This window comes from Hesperophylax consimilis, unplaced genomic scaffold (genome assembly GCF_061612785.1).
Source record: "Hesperophylax consimilis isolate HC1 unplaced genomic scaffold, BYU_Hcon_1.0 scaffold_55, whole genome shotgun sequence".
Lineage (NCBI taxonomy): Eukaryota > Metazoa > Arthropoda > Insecta > Trichoptera > Limnephilidae > Hesperophylax > Hesperophylax consimilis.
The window spans coordinates 54,209-71,543 of NW_028301285.1; the positions used below are offsets into that span (position 1 = coordinate 54,209).

The 17,335-nt window shown below is 34.1% G+C and overlaps 1 protein-coding gene across 1 annotated transcript in view; it reads left to right on the forward strand.

Moving 5' to 3' along the window:
- The first annotated feature begins 2,643 nt into the window (after nucleotides 1–2,643).
- The window catches only part of LOC149408825 (uncharacterized), a 286,048-nt gene continuing 271,356 nt past the window's right edge, over nucleotides 2,644–17,335 (forward strand). Inside the window, exons 1-2 of the mRNA XM_089650404.1 lie at nucleotides 2,644–2,667; nucleotides 4,898–5,045. Coding sequence (XP_089506530.1) covers nucleotides 2,644–2,667; nucleotides 4,898–5,045 — 172 coding nt within the window. The remainder of the gene's footprint in view (nucleotides 2,668–4,897; nucleotides 5,046–17,335) is intronic.

The following is a 17,335-nucleotide window of genomic DNA, read 5'->3' on the forward strand; positions in this document are numbered from 1 at the left end:
AACATCAGTGCTGCAACCTATGGACCAGGGAATAATTGCTTCCCTGAAGCAGCACTTCAGGAAAAAAATGGTCTGTAGGTTGCTACAAAAGATAAATGAAGAAAATCAAATGTATAAATTGGATTTGCTCGAAGCCGTTTGCTTCCTTTCGTCTTCCTGGAACTCGGTGACACAGCAAACCATTGCCAACTGCTTCAGGAAAGCCGGGTTCCAAGACACGCCAGAAGAGAGGGAGCAGCCTGAAGATGATTTCGATGCCACATGGGATGTTCTCCGGGGAAGAATGGAATTGCCGGAGACATTTTCGGATTACGTCCGAATCGATTCTGAATTGGTTCCTTGTGGAGTACAGGACACATCCGATCTATGCTCCGAGGAACCAGAAGAGGATGAAGAAGATATTGCTGAAGAAAATGAAAACCCCAAGAAAATACCAACCTGTGGGCAAGCACTCGCCCACTTAGATGCCTTTCAGCATTTCTTGATGGGGAGTACAGAAGTGCCCGAGTGCTTCAAGGGTTATTTGGCAGAGATGCAAAATTTTACTACAAAAGAATTTAATAATAGAGTTAAGCAATCTACTATAGATAAATACTTCGAAAAAAAATAATAATTTATATGTAGGTATGTAAATAAACTTTTTATAATCAACTATGTTCTACCATTTTTCATTTATTTCACTTTCCCACCTTTTTCTAAATACATAATACTAATTACCATGATAACTAGAAGATGTATATATATATATTTTTTTTTGACCGCTTGGATCATATGAGCTTGTTTTCATGACAATTTAACGTAGGTAGACATAGGAATGACGTATGCCCCGGACTCGAGTTATTAAATGGCTAAAATTGAATCCCACTTAAGAAGTTTTCCCACTTAAGAAGTTTTTTTTCCCCGGTCCCTTGGAAAACTTCTTAAGAGAGTTTCACTGTACATTTATCCTTAAGGTTAAATGTCTCATTCATTATTATCTACGTGTTCATAGATGGCGTTAATTAAATTATTTTATTAAAATATGCTTTTTGCAAGTTATGCTTTACAATATTAACCACTCGGAACATTAGAACGTCAAAAGACGTAAATATGATAATAGCGGTCAAGACATTAGTACGTCTTTTCACGTAAGCGCGCGAGATTTTACAAAAATCGATTTATTTCCATCACTAGTATACGGATTGCCATGATTTAAAAAACAGAGTATCGATAATGAATAACGCTACGCGTCTGCATTCAAAAATATCTATGGAATCTAAAGGTGCATTATCTGAGTCGATTGAATCTGTCAGCTTGTTCGTTCGTAATTTATTGCGTTTTTAAATAATTTATTAAAAATATTTTAGTTTGGACGGTTAATATTTTGAGGTGACCAATAGTTTTTAATTATATTTCTTCAATATATAAAGTGTTATTTCTTTATGATACTCAGAAAAAAGTACATTTTTCACAGCTTTGAAATAATGGTCAGCGATTTTTACATATTTTTGACGTTTTCAGAAAATGTATATTTAGAAACGCAAATATTTACGTACAACAAAACAATACGATAGTGAATTTCATAATCTTTCCAAAACATTGTTTAGAATGAGGCTACGTTTCCCAAAACGTGAGTTATGAAGCTTTTAACAAAACTCGTGAATAACACAAAAATTTCCGCGTTTTGACAGTTTGCAAAGGAACACAAAGTAAATAAAAGTCCTTTTCTGAGAGGTTAAGACAAATTATTTGTTTGCGCCCGTATATACGCAATATGAATATGAATAAATAGTTTTGTTTGTTTAAAAACTCTATTCTTTCAGGAAAGGCATACAAACACAATACTCTATCGGTGATTCAATCCAATTTTGTATCCTTTCGTGAAAGAAATGAGTTTTTATATGGAAAAAAATATTTATTCATATTCATATTGCTTACATACGGGCGCAAATAAACAATTTGTCTTAATATTTCAAAGCATAACTTACAAAAATTGGATTTTAATGAAATAATTAAGTTATTGCCATCTGGTAATGCATAGATTATAACGTATGTTGCGTTTACCCTTAACACGTTGAACGCCATGTAGGTCACCGGTGACCTCATGAAAATCGTAATTTAAATTAAAGATTACAACCAGAGATGTGCAAAATGGGTACCCAAAACCATTTGAAATGCAAAATGGAAATGGGTCAAAACTTTTCCATTTGAAAATGCAAAATGGTTTTTAGAAAAGCATTTCAAATGCAAAATGCAAAATACCTATTTTCAAAATGCATTGAAAATGCAAAATGGTTTCTCAGGTCAAACAATTAAAATAGTTATAGAATTTTTAAACGACTTTGTCATTTAATAATGGACATCAATGTAGAACAACTTGTGGAATAACAAATCATACATACTGTTCCGAAACGCCGATTGCTTTTGACAGGCTGTGTACTAACCAATCGTACCGTCAGAATTTAAACTGTATAGTTTAAATTTCGCACATGTCAGCTGGATCCACGGAGGCCGTGGGCCGAGCAGTCGCACAAAAACCGTTTGTCCTGTCAAATATCGATCCCCGGTTGTCTTATCGGATTAATCATAATACGTATTTTTTATCGCAATTTAATCTAAAATAACGAGTGATAACGAACGACAATCCCGTTCCAGTGTTGACAGATGAGGCTTATGCAGATTTCACCGGTAAGTTGATTGTGAAGTAACGTTACGCATTGTGTTTCCGCATTCGCCTGTCAAAGCCATATAATTCATTTATTCGTTATCTGTGTGGAATAGCCCTTGAGTCGGCTATTCCAACCCTTGTTCGTTCTTCGAACATTTTGGTGCCGAAACTAGGGAACTTTAAGATTATTATCTATCTATGCCAAAACGGATAGTGCTGTGGAATGTTTCTTAAAATTTGAATAATAATCAATTCGAACAGTAATTAGTTAGGTACCTAGCTCTTTTGTATTTACGACCTACCGCGCATATAATTATAATAGATTAAATTATTATCATTTATTTCGTTTCGTTTTTGGGTACGTTTCCAATCGTGTTTATTCAACATGGCCCCAGCTATTCAAACATTGCGCCGGAAACGGACATTAGCGAATAATAGGTTACTCAAGACACATGAAATAGCAAAAAGCGCTTTACACGATGCAACTAAGTGCAACTTACTGTTAGCGCATTATACTCTCATTAAACGACTTTGTCATTTAATAATGGACATCAATGTAGAACAACTTGTGGAATAACAAATCATACATACTGATATGTACTGTGTAAAAAACAATTGAATTTGAGTGGAATATAATAGAATCTATTATTAACTAAATATTGTCATTTTAAATGATTTTTTCTTAAGGCCATCATCATTTGTGTTGTAACCCTCTATAAGGGGACATCCACCAGTGAATAGTAAAGAAATACAGGACAGTGAGACAATCAGACAATATAAAATGTTGTTTTCTAGTGCGCACCCATTATTTGATCATAGATTGTCACAGAAAACTCCAAGCAAGGCGCACTAGAAAACCCACAGATAATATGATACAACTTTGAGAAAACCAATATATTTTCTATATTATGTAGGTATTATGTAGTCTTAGCCATTATTAGATTTTAGAAGAACGAGCTTCTCAAAAACATCATCACTCATTTTTCTTCTATGAAGTCTCATGATTATACCTCCATTTGAAAAGAGACATTCAACTGGTGCAAAACTCGGAAGACAAGTTGTACATGTGCCTAACAGTAGAGTAGTCATGAAACATTTCAAAATCGGTTCATTTGTCTTGAAGGTATTGCAAGGCTTTTAAATCCGGAGTTCCTGCTGTTGCTGCGGAAGAATCAGATGAATCTTCATTATCTTAAAAAATAAGATTCATTCTGTACAAGACTATTAGTTCCACTTTGTGGATTTACATATCATTTTTTGGTACTTTCTTTTAATTTCCTTATTTGTATAAAAACACTGAACGGACTCTGTCCTTCTGTTCTTTAGGTGTCCACTTCATTTTAAAATGGATACGACACTGTAGCGCAAATTGTACTTGTAGTAGCGACCATGCTTCATTTTAAAACCTTTAAACAAGTTGAGTAAGTGGCAGAAACATTTCCATTCTCAATGCTGCCAATGATGGTAACATCTTTGAAGGAAATACTTCATTTTTGTGGTAATGTATTGTGATATCTCTCACATCCCTGAAGGAAAAAAAATATTTGGTTAAAATGCAGTTCGTACATATATTTATATAATGAAATAAGATAAGCAATGCTATACAAATTATCCATCTAAATCCATCTTCACTTGTATATTCTTAAACTACTGAATATACTAACATAGCATTCTACAATTCTAACATAATATATTGATTTTCTTTAGGAAGCGTGCATAGGTAGATAGTTAGATGTGAGATATAATAATAAATAAATTACAGTACTTACATGATTGTAAATCCAAAAATACCACGACCACAGATGATGAAACCATTGAAAACACAAAAAATTTGCGCGGGACTAATGTTGGCAACGTAAAAAAATAGAAACCGCTGTCTAAAATTTAATATTACAGCGTCATGGCCCCGTGTTCACTATTTGAATCTGTATTTTTTTAATGGTATCACTTAATTACCAGGGCTCCTACCAGGTAGCAACTTGACAGACGTAAATTATCTCTCATAGCGAGGTTGAGGACCGACTGATATACGGGGCCTATGATAAAAAGACGAGTGGAGATAACAGGAAGAATGTTGCAAAAAAGCATTTAAAATGGAAAATGCATTGAGAAAAGCATTTAAAATGCAAAATGGAAAATACCCATTTTGCATTTTGCATTTCCATTTGAAATGGATTTATTTGAAATAAAGCACATCCCTGATTACAACACATATTTGCATTAGGCACTAAAAATTGTTATTGTTTTCAGCTTTTTATAACGACGTGCACTGTGGCAGAACATGTAACGAAAGGCGAAGGTTACAGCAAGAAGACTTCGAAGAAGCGGGCCGCCGAGAAGATGCTGGAGGAGCTGAAGAAATTGCCCTCGGTCAAGAAGACAGTGACTCTAAGTCAAGGTCAGTATTTAGCCGCTTCCTCCTTCCAACATATCGACAGTGTTACAGTGTCCGTGATAATATCCCAAAAATATCAAGATAATTACTCCGATGCAACGGCAGCATTTAATTGATTTAAGGAATGAGCTGCATCAAAGAACAGAAAAGGGGGAGAAGGAATTGACAATCAAATACATCAAAGGATGCCCTAAAATTATAAAAATTCCAAAAAACATGTAAATAATTACATAGTCAATATCTCAATACTGTATACGAACCTATGCTCTCTCACACGGAAATTTAAAATATCAAGTCAATCCGTGAGAAATAGTTAGGATGCAGGCAAATTCTCAAGTTATTGTTTTATAAATGACTGTCTGTATCTGTGTTTTGTAGTTAAATAAATAAATACGTAAGAAGATATCTGCCACTGCAGCCAAGATGTTAGGCTCTTTAACTTTTTCGCCGCTACGCGCATCAATTCATGCGAAAATAATTCGTGCCCCCCACGCTACGCGCATCATATCATGCGTTTCACTTTAGCGGCTTGATACTACGTAAATACGCGACGAATTTAGCAGGTAACTGAACCAAAAAATAGTTCAATCCTTTTTCTTACTGACATCTGGCGTTTGCTGGTTAAAATATAATAAATTGTTTACATAAAACATTGTGAAAGCGATGATTCGTTAAATCTTCATTCAGTCATTTGAATGTCGCGCCGCTGAATTGTTGTGTCATCCATAGTATTTCTTAGGTGATCTAATCTGCTTTGATGGACTTATGCGTCGATGTAAAATATTGACCGATTTCTATTTTGCGAATCTTTTTAAGTAATTTATTTTTCTGTGATACATTAGTTTGTTTGTGAACTTAAGTGACGTGACGTGTTTTAAAAATAGTTATTTTACTCGAGACTTTTTGATTGACTTTCGTTTGTTTGTGAACTTTTACGTGACGTGTTTTAAAAATAGTTATTTTACTCAAGACTTTTTGATTGACTTTATTTTGTGATTTTATTTCTAAATTTTGTGGACAACCTAAATAGTAATTTATCTGTCTATATTTATAGGCTTACCGTTTATATATCAAAATTGAACTCCCTTAAAAATGGCAAACCCCAGTCTTACGGAAGACGAAATTTATGAAACATTTTTAGACATGGACTCTGATTTAGAAATAAGTGAAGATGATCAAGATATACCAATTACTGAAGAAGTTAGTGACAGTGAAATAAACGCCCCCGGGACAAGCCAAGATCATGACTCTCGTACACCTAACTTAGACTATACCGTAAATGCAGACTGCTTTTCTTCTTGGACCTCTGGTCCATTTATTCCAATAGTTCATGAATTTGATGATTTTGTGTCAGGTTTTGATCCATCCACTTTATTTTCTGGTAATTCATCGGAAATTGACTTTTTTGAATACTTCTTGAACAAAGAAATAGTGACAAAAATGGTGATCGAAACTAATCGATATTACATAGCCACCATATCAAAACAAGAACCTTCCCAAAAATCCAGACTTCGTAAATGGGTTGACACATCTGTCGAAGAAATGTACATTTTTTTTGCACTGTTAATGTTAATGACGAGAAACCGACATCTTACTATCGAAGAACACTGGTCCACTGACCCATTGCTCGCTAGTACAATTTTCGGAAAAACCATGTCTAGGGATCGTTACGAAATTATATTGCGAATGTTACACTTCTCAAACCCCGACACACAAATTCCTGGTGACCGACTTTACAAAATTAAAATCCTAATTGACCATACCCGAAAAATGTTCAAAAAAACTTTGATACCTTATGAAAATTTATGCATCGATGAGAGCATAATTGTTTTCAAAGGGCGTTTAATTTTCAAACAATATATACCATCCAAACGTCACCGGTTTGGAATTAAAATGTTTGTATTGTGTGACGTGAAGACGGGTTTTATATTAGACTTCATTATTTATTGTGGCGAAGGGACTGACATAACTGACTCTGAATGTCTCGGAATTTCGGGGGCTGTAGTAACGACACTACTTCAAGATTATTTAAATAAAGGACATAATCTTTTTATTGATAATTGGTACAGTAGCCCTCAACTATATGATTTTCTCCATACTTACAAAACCAATGCATGTGGTACGGTGCGGAAGACACGAAAAGGCATGGCAAAATTTAATAAACTTAAAAAGGGTGAAATGAAAGCACAACATCGTGGACCTCTGTTGGCTTTAAAGTGGTGCGATAAAAGAGAAGTTCACATGCTAACAACCTTACATGACGACTCCATGGACATGACGGGAAAAGTTGATTGGAAAACTCGTCAACCAATTATGAAACCCAAGTGCGTTCTAGACTATAATAAGTGTATGGGTTCTGTTGACAAAGTGGACTTGATGTTAAGTAGTATTAATTGCCTGCGAAAAACAATTAAGTGGTATAAAAAAGTGGCCTTCCATATTATTGATCTGTATTTATTGAACTCTCATGTAGCTTTTAAATCAATTACAAATAAAAATGTTAGTTTAGCAGATTTCCAATTAGCCGTAATACGACAATTATTGCAAAAATATCATGAAACTTCCCGATCTGAGCCTCATTCTCGCTCTTCACACGATTTACCTCTGAGACTAACTGCTAAGGCATTAGCAAAACATATGCCCCACCCAATAAAGGGAAATAATTCTCAAAAACTTCACCGAGCCTGCCGAGTGTGCGCCATTTCTAAAAAAAAGGAAAATGTCCCAGTATAAATGCCCAGAGTGCGATGTGACATTGTGTGTGTGGCCATGTTTTAGAAACTACCATGAAAAACAAAACTTATAAATATTTCTCCTCGTGTTAACTTTTTATTAAAACTTTATTTGTTAGTAGATATAATAATAAAAATAATTGTGTTTTGATGATATCTGCGCAGTGGTCCAAATCCCATCAGACCGGGTAAGTAAATACTATAAACAATATAGCAGTGTGCATGCCATGGCGACAGTTCTTGTTGATTTCTTGTGATGGGTCACTGTTTATAATATTATATCTGTATCCTGCGGTTTATTGTTTATTTATGTGTTTCAACAAACTTCAAGAGCATTAATAAAGCTTTTAAGATAAGCAAATCATAAATCTGTCTAGAAATAAGAGATTTATAGCTGTTTCAAGTGGTAGGTTTTGATTTTCAAAGTGAGTACCGCGTACGAGTGTAAATTGAATCATTTGTAAATTGAAGTGCAAAAAGAGTATTGTCATTGTAACCCAAAATCAACTTTGATGAAAACATACAATAACCATAGACAATACAAAAATATTTCGCCATAGACAATTTACATAAATTAATATATACTTAGGGGCATTTTTGTTCCAACATTAATAAAAATATAATTAATAAACCAAAAAAAAAAAAAAAGAAATAGAAAATGGCAAATACAAGAGGAAGGGAGTTATAACGGAAACCGAAGAAAAATTTAACATTGATAAAATTATACAGATTATTGAAAAAAAAATTGAATCCATGAAAAAAGAAATTATATCAAAAATTGAAAAACAAACCCAGGACACTCAAAAAAGCATTGATTTTATGAGTAGTCAGTACGATGAACTAATAAAAAAACTAGAAATAACAATTACACAAAATAAAAAAATTGAAAATGATTTTGAAAACATAAAAAAGGAACACCAGGAAAAGAATATCATTATTAAACAACTTGAAATAAAAATTTCAGACCTCGAATACAAATCTCGGTCTAATTTCTTAGAAATAGCGGGCATTCCCCAAAAAAATGGAGAGCAGCAGATGGAGATAGTAAAAAGAGTTGCGGCGGCGGCAGGAATGGAAATCCAGCACAATGATATAATTGATATAAAAAGGACACATGATAGAAGGAACAATGCGCCACCGAAACTGCTAGTGGAATTTGCGGAAAAAAAGACAAGAGACAATCTTCTTTCTAAAAGGAAAAATATTAATTATGCAGCTATAAAAGATATCTCCACCGAACCAATCTATATTGCAGAGGAATTGAGCCCATATCAAAGGGAACTGCTCTGGAAAACGAAAAAATCTGCCAATGAAAAAATGTACTCCTACGTTTGGTTCAAAGATGGAAAAATAATGACGCGAAGAATGCCAACCGAAAAAATAATTTATATAAAACATGTAGATGATATAAAAAATATTGTATAACAAAAGGGCACAAAAACGATTACGAAAAAAAAAAAAAAAAATGGCTGACATTATATTAACCTTTTCTATGCGTCATTAATTTGTATCACTTCGTTCACACGCGGGGCTATTTATCAGTAATCTAATTTATGACTTTAAACAATAATCACGCATGGATTTTAAAATTTGTTTTAAAAAATACGTCGCTTATGTCTTGAATTATCTTCTCAAGTATAAATAAACACTCCGAACTTCAATGGGACTTGATAAAAAATCGAAGTATATATTCATAATGTAACTGATATAGTATGCCCGGGCGGCCATGAGGATAACGATACACATGATTATAAACACACCAGAGTAGAGCTCTTCAACTGTGGTGCGATGTAAGTGGTTTATTTATGGGTGCGATGTCGCGTTTGACTGGATACATGAAATATTGACACACTTAAAAAGGTTCATATAATAAAAAATAACTACACTTAAATTTACAAAAATAATGAAATAATTTTTCTGTTATTATGTCACCGTAAATATGTATCACTTAATATATTTTTTTATCGTGATTTTGAAACAGTTCTCAACGCATAACGGCAGAATCATGGCTTTCATGTATTTCAGCAGCTTCGCAATTATTATCGACGTCACTGTCACTAATTTCAAAATCTGAATCTATTTCTAAAGTATCACCAAATATTTCTTCGTCATTAAGACCACGACCCGACATTTTGTATTTTGGCAATAAAAATACTTTCAAAAATTGATAAAAAGTCAAACTTGTACAACTTTACACTTGATTTTTCACTATAAAAAAGTTTTAACCACGTATCTTTATTTGAAAATAATCTAACACTGACGAAATTTTATATTTCTTCAATAGTTTGAATGAATGTATGTAACTGAACTTATTTTAAAATATGATAAATCAGATGAATGTACACTGTAATTAAAATAGTTCATATCCACGAAAAAGCAAACAATAATTCGATAAAACAATGTAATCTACACGGCGAGCGTCTCTGTTTGAGAATCTTATAAAATGCGCATGCGCAATAACTTGTGTAAAGACGCGGGAAGAATTCAAACTGATTCATTTTTCGCTCTGAGTTGGAAGATCCCTTCAAATCTTTGTATCGATGATTAGGATACGTATTATGGATAAATATCGTAAGATGTCAGTAGTGTAAAGATGTGAGATTTTTTAGGAGTATAATTTTTACCGTGCCCAAGCATGTTTCATACCCATAACGCCGAAGAAACTTTGCGTCGCACCTATGTGCCACCCGCGTACAGGGCATGTACAGTGCGTCGCAGGCGTGCGTCTCCCGCAGAGAAAAGGTTAACCTCGGAACCAAATGATCTATCGAATTTAAATAACAACTCTTTCAATATACTACACAAAAACATAAGAAGCATAAGAAAAAATTTTGATGAATTGCAAATTTTATTGAAATATTTAAAAGTAAATTTTCAAATAATAATACTTACTGAATGTTGGATAAATCATAAATACATGAAATTGGAAATTGCTGGATATACAACCTACTCAAGTTTGAATAACAAAAAACAAAACGATGGTGTAATTATATACATTAAAAACGAAATAAAAGCCGAAGTTGAAGAAATTATTATCACAAATGCCAATTGTTTGAAAATTAAAATCAGTAAAGAAAAAGCTATATTAGCAATCTATCGATCGCCCTCAACAAGAAACATCGACCCATTCCTTAAATCCGTAGACGAGGAACTCTGCCTTCTTAACCCATTGGCCTCAAACGACGCCATCCTGGCGGGTCTGGTGTCGTCGGCTTAAAAACGAAAAAGGGATACATTATTGACATCTGTGTTTAAAATTTTAAATGCCAATCGCTCTGTAGATAATTAAGCATTCATTTCGTAGTAATTGGCAGGACTCCGTTGGTACAGTTTTTTCCTGATATTTACGATTGAAATTTTGTTATTTTTCAGCGTCATTGAATTTTTTTTTAAATAGCGTGTGGTTCGGAAATTGACAAGCTTGTTCGTAAAATGCGTAGTGGGCGGCTAACATCAGCCCAAATTGAAATAAAATATATTATGGTCATAAGTATGATTAATGTAAAACTTTTCTTAATCCAATTATAAAAAAAAGAAAAAAAAATGGGTTTTATGAAAAAAAATATTTTTATATCCTCGTTTAATCATATTATTATTATTTTTTAAAAAACTGCATATATTTTTTGCATACCTTAATTCAATGAACGAGTAAATTTAAAAAAATCGTTTCGTTTGTATGTTTAGTTTAAAAGTTATGTAAGATTTAGTACACCACTGCAGATTTAAAACTTCGGAACAAAACAATTCGGAGGCCAATGGGTTAAAGAAACGAAAAACATATTTATTATTGGAGATGTAAATATAAATATTTTAGAAAATGGACACCCTAAGCGAATTCAATATCTGCAGATGCTAGCATCCCATGGACTGGAAAGCTTAATAAATGTTCCTACTCGAAAAGTGGACAACAGTGAAAGTTGCATAGACCATATAATGAGTAAAACAAAAGACATTACTCAAACTGTTGTATTTAATTCAACTATAACCGATCATTATACAACTATGCTTTCAATAAAAATAAACAAGTCAAATAAAATGAAGAAAAAACCATTAACAACAGAAAAAACAGAAATCAACTGGAATATCATTAACCACTCGGAACATTAGAACGTCAAAAGACGTAAATATGATAATAGCGGTCAAGACATTAGTACGTCTTTTCACGTAAGCGCGCGAGATTTTACAAAAATCGATTTATTTCCATCACTAGTATACGGATTGCCATGATTTAAAAAACAGAGTATCGATAATGAATAACGCTACGCGTCTGCATTCAAAAATGTCTGTGGAATCTAGAGGTGCATTTTCTGAGTCGATTGAATCTGTCAGCTTGTTCGTTCGTAATTTATTGCGTTTTTAAATAATTTATTAAAAATATTTTAGTTTGGACGGTTAATATTTTGAGGTGACCAATAGTTTTTAATTATATTTCTTCAATATATAAAGTGTTATTTCTTTATGATACTCAGAAAAAAGTACATTTTTCACAGCTTTGAAATAATGGTCAGCGATTTTTACATATTTTTGACGTTTTCAGAAAATGTATATTTAGAAACGCAAATATTTACGTATAACAAAACAATACGATAGTGAATTTCATAATCTTTCCAAAACATTTTTTAGAATGAGGCTACGTTTCCCAAAACGTGAGTTATGGAGCTTTTAACAAAACTCGTGAATAACACAAAAATTTCCGCGTTTTGACAGTTCGCAAAGGAACACAGAGTAAATAAAAGTCCTTTTCTGAGAGGTTAAACATAATCTACAATGTACCGATTGGAAAAAACTGCAAAGTATGAACAATACAAATGATGCATGGAATTATTTCATAGAACTTCTTCAGAATAATATACTATCTAATACCACAAAAATTACTAAGAAAATCTCACACAAAAATGTACATATTAAACCATGGATTACACAGAATGTTATAAACTGCATAAGAAAAAGAGACGAGTTACACAAGAAACTTAAAAAAATTCCATACGATATACACATGTTAAGATACTACAAAAGATACAGAAACATTTGCAAAAAAGTTATTATGTATACAAAAGAAACCTACTATAAGAAAAAAATTGTAGATTGTAAACAAAATCCCAGGAAAATGTGGCAAATAATAAATGAAATAACCAGTTCTAAATCTGCCAACGTTACATCAATTGACGTGCTGAATATAAACAATGTTCCCAGGACATACGCTGATAATCCTGACCAAATACTTGAATACGTCAATAATTTTTTCATAAATATAGGATCAAATCTAGCAAAGCAAGTTACAAAATGTAACGAAGATGTACAAATAAACGAACCACCTGAGCAAGGAAATCAGCTCAATTTTAAACAAATTACAGCTGACGATATCAAAAACACAATTTCTTCTTTAAAATCAAATATTTCTTCGGGGGAGGACACAATCTCAACCAACGCAATAAAATATCTCTGTAAAGAACTTATTGAACCACTTACATACTTAGTCAACATGTCTATAACGAATAGCATATTCCCTACAGCCCTCAAAAAAGCGATTGTTATACCAATATTTAAACAAGGATGTAAAAATGACATAAACAATTACCGACCAATAAGCCTACTAAATGCATTTTCAAAAATATTGGAAAGAATACTAAAAAAACAACTCTTATCCTACTTTTTTTTTTTTTTTTACATTATTTCTGGCTTTCACCCTTCAAGGGTGTTCTTGGCCATCATTTAAAATTATTGAGAAATGAAAGGTGAATTTAAATATTAATTTTATTTAAATTGGCAAATTTCAAAATTATAATGTAAATTGGAGTCGAGTTCAGACTTAGAAGAGATGAGATGTTGAATGGAGGGGAGGCAATTTTAGATAAGGCTTGATAGAAGAGAGGATATTTGTTTAGAGAGGGACAACCAAAAAATATGTGATCTAAAGTTCCCACTTCTAGACCACAGAATGTACAATCTGGGGAGTCAAGGACGTGAATTTTAAAAAGGTGGGAAGGAACGGAACAATGTCCGATTCTCATTCGAATGAGTGAAGAAATTTCTTTTTTGGAAAAATGAGGGAATTGCTGAAACCACGGTTTTGATGGGATAGTCCTTTGTATTGAGGCATAGCAGGCTCCCTTGGATTGGCTAGCAATGTGCCAATACTCTGCCCAAACATTGCGGGATCTATCTTTGATGATGGAAAAAATGTCAGATAGGGGAATGTGGTTTACGAGGGTAACAACAGGGTTGGACGCTCCTTGTTTTGCCAAGGCATCCGCAATATCATTACCCATGATACCAACATGTCCAGGAATCCAAATCAGAGTTACAGTTTTACCAGAGCTTTGAATGGAGGCTATCATCACTCGAATAAGGCATACAAAGTGATCATCAGGATGAAGAAGAGGACTGGATTTAAGTTTTTGGAGGGAACTGAGAGAGTCAGAGAGAATGAGGGAATGTTCAAAATTATTTTTGATTATATATTTGAGAGATTCTATTATTGCAATGCACTCGGCTGAAAATATTGAAAATTGATTTGAAATGGAATGAAATATTCTGTCATTAGAATTATTGTGGTAAACGTTAATACCTATACCACAGTTAGGAGAGTCGGGAGATTTGGATCCATCAGTAAATAAAAGAGAAAAGTTGGGCCATTTAGATAAAATAATGTCATTGAACATATTATTGACAGTTCGGGCCGGGAGATTGGAATGACTTTTAAGGATTCCGATCTCTTCTAATATTGTTGGGGATAGAGGGTGACGTGACTATATTTTAATTTGTATAAGGGAAGTAGATCATTTTGGATGATGTGGAGCTCTGAGAGAGACTTAAAATTTTTACAGATGTCAGGAATAGGTTTAGTTGAAGCTCTGATTGTAGATGAATGTGTTGAGTCAATGAACAACGAGACGCTGGGGATAACCTGATGACATTTAGAATTTAAACATTTAAGAACAAATTTGTCAGCAAATAGTTGACGCCTTAAATAAAGAGGAGGATCAGAACATTCTACTTGAAGGGAATTGATGGGTGACGATTGCATCGCTCCAGTTATTATTCGCAAAGATTTAGATTGAATTTTGTCTAATTTATCAAGTACATTTTTTGAGGCAGTACTAAAAAGTGGGCAAGCATAGTCGAGATGGCTTCGAATAAGTGCGTTGTAAAGCAACTTAATGCAAGTAGGGTGAGCTCCCCACCAAACGCCAGATAATGATCTGATGATATTTAAATTTTTTTCGCATTTAGTAACTAAATTATTAATATGGGAAGACCATTTAAGTTTCCTATCAAATGTTACTCCCAAAAATTTTACTTCAGAAACGTTGGAGATTGGAGAATTTTTAAATAAAATTTGAACGGGGGGGTTTTTATGGCGGTTTGAGAAGGTGACACACTGAGTCTTTTGGATTGAAAGTTCAAGACCATTTAACGTGAGCCATGTGCAAAGGGCATTCATGGCTTCGTTTAGATATTTGACGGCGAGAGGGATGATTTTGGATGATAAGAAGAAAGCTATGTCATCTGCGAACTCAATAACTTTTACTTGTGGGGGAATAGCGACATGCATATCATATGTGTATATATTATACAGTAAGGGGGACAATACATCGCCTTGTGGTAAACCCTTCCAAATAGACCTACTTTGAGGAGAAATATCTGGAAGTTCAATGAAAATTTTTCTATCTAGAAATAGATTAATAATAGATTGGACAAACATGGGGGGAAGGCCAAGGCCTAGAAGTTTTTCTTTCAGGATAGGGATGGAAACATTGTCAAAGGCGCCTTCTATATCTATAAAGACGGCAAGACAAACTTCCTGTTTAGAAATTGATAAATTAATATCAGTGCTGATGATGGCAAGGTTATCCTGAGTGGATTTTTTTTCCTAAATCCAAATTGAGATGGAGAGAGAAGCTGTTTACTCTCGACAAAAAATTCTAATCGGTTTTTAATTAATTTTTCATAAAGTTTACTGAGGGTGGATGAAAGAGCGATTGGCCTGTAGTTGGATCCAGAATTTGGTGATTTGTTTGTTTTTAAAATAGGGATGATTATTTGAGAACTCCAGTCATCAGGCATTATACCAGTCTGGAAGATTTTATTTAAGATGCTTAAGAAGTGGTTTAGAACATTATCATTACTATTTTTGATTATGCTGTAAGGTATACCATCTCTGCCTGGAGATGAGTCCTTGACTGTTGATAAACAATTTTTTAGCTCAATTAAGGTGAATGGAGAGTCTAGCCAATGATTAGACATAGGAGTATTATAGATGGGCGTTATTTCATCTAAGTTAGGTACAGAAGGGGGGGCAATTTTGTCCAAGAATTCATCTATCCATTTAGAATGAGACGCTCGAGGAGATGGTGAACTGAAGGAGGATCGAAATCTTCGGATCATAGACCAAACTTCCGAAATCGGAGTGTTCGGAGATACTGAACTGCAGAAGTTGTACCACCCGGATCTTTTTTTTGACCTCAATACCCTTTTGGCATTGGATTCAGCGTTTTTGTATTTAAGATAGTTCTCCATAGTCATATTGTAACGATAGGAAAGAGATTTAGCTTTCCGAATTCTTACTACTTTGGAACATTCCTCATCCCACCAGGGAGTTGGAGGGAGTTTTTTGAGAGATTTAGTTTTAGGGGGAGGATTTGAATTATTTATTGCAGTTATGAGCATTGATTTGAAGTTATTATAATCATCTTTGACGGAAAATATATCGGTGGCGGGTAAATTTAGTAGGAACTTGTCCATATGAGAGTTAAATTCATCCCATTTGGTGTGTTTCGTTTTAATCTTTGTCGAAATATGAGACTTGTCTGATTGGAAAGAAGTTTGATAAGTAATGGTGATCGGGAAATGATCACTGGAGCAAGGGTCGGGGGACACCACCCACGAGGAGAGAGAAGCCAGACTAGTTGAGCATATCGAGAGATCCACTGCACTGGGGTTTGTGCTGGGGCGTGAGATCCTAGTAGGAGATCCGTCATTCAAAAGGAAAAGGTTGGATTGATCTAGGAAATCCATCACACTTCGACCATCTCGGTCGGAGAAAGCAGAACCCCAGACGGGGGAATGGGCATTAAAATCGCCTAATATAAACAAAGGAGGGCTTAGTTGACTTAAAATTTGCAACCAAATTTGTTTATTGAAGTGGGCTGTTGGGGGAAGATAGACTGAAATAAAGGAAGTGTCCTTTATTTTAGCTGCAACCATTTGGAAGTCAGCATTGGGGGGTTTGATATTATTTATTGGGGAAAATGATATGGATTTTTTAATAAAAAGGGCAGCACCGCCGCCCGTACCTTCCGGGCGGTCGTCGCGGAGACAGGAATACCCTCCCACATTAAAGTGGGTGGATGGAGTAAACCAAGTCTCCGAGATAGCAGCCAAAGAAATAAAGTTGGAATTTAATAGGTTAAGGAGATCAGATTTGTTAGAAATAGCACTTCGGCTATTCCACTGAAGTATTCTGACATCCTGAAGAGCCATTTTGAATAAATGATTTTAATGTGGAAATAATAGTAGCAGCGTTGGACGGTAGATTAGTTTGAGAAGAAATAAGGTCAA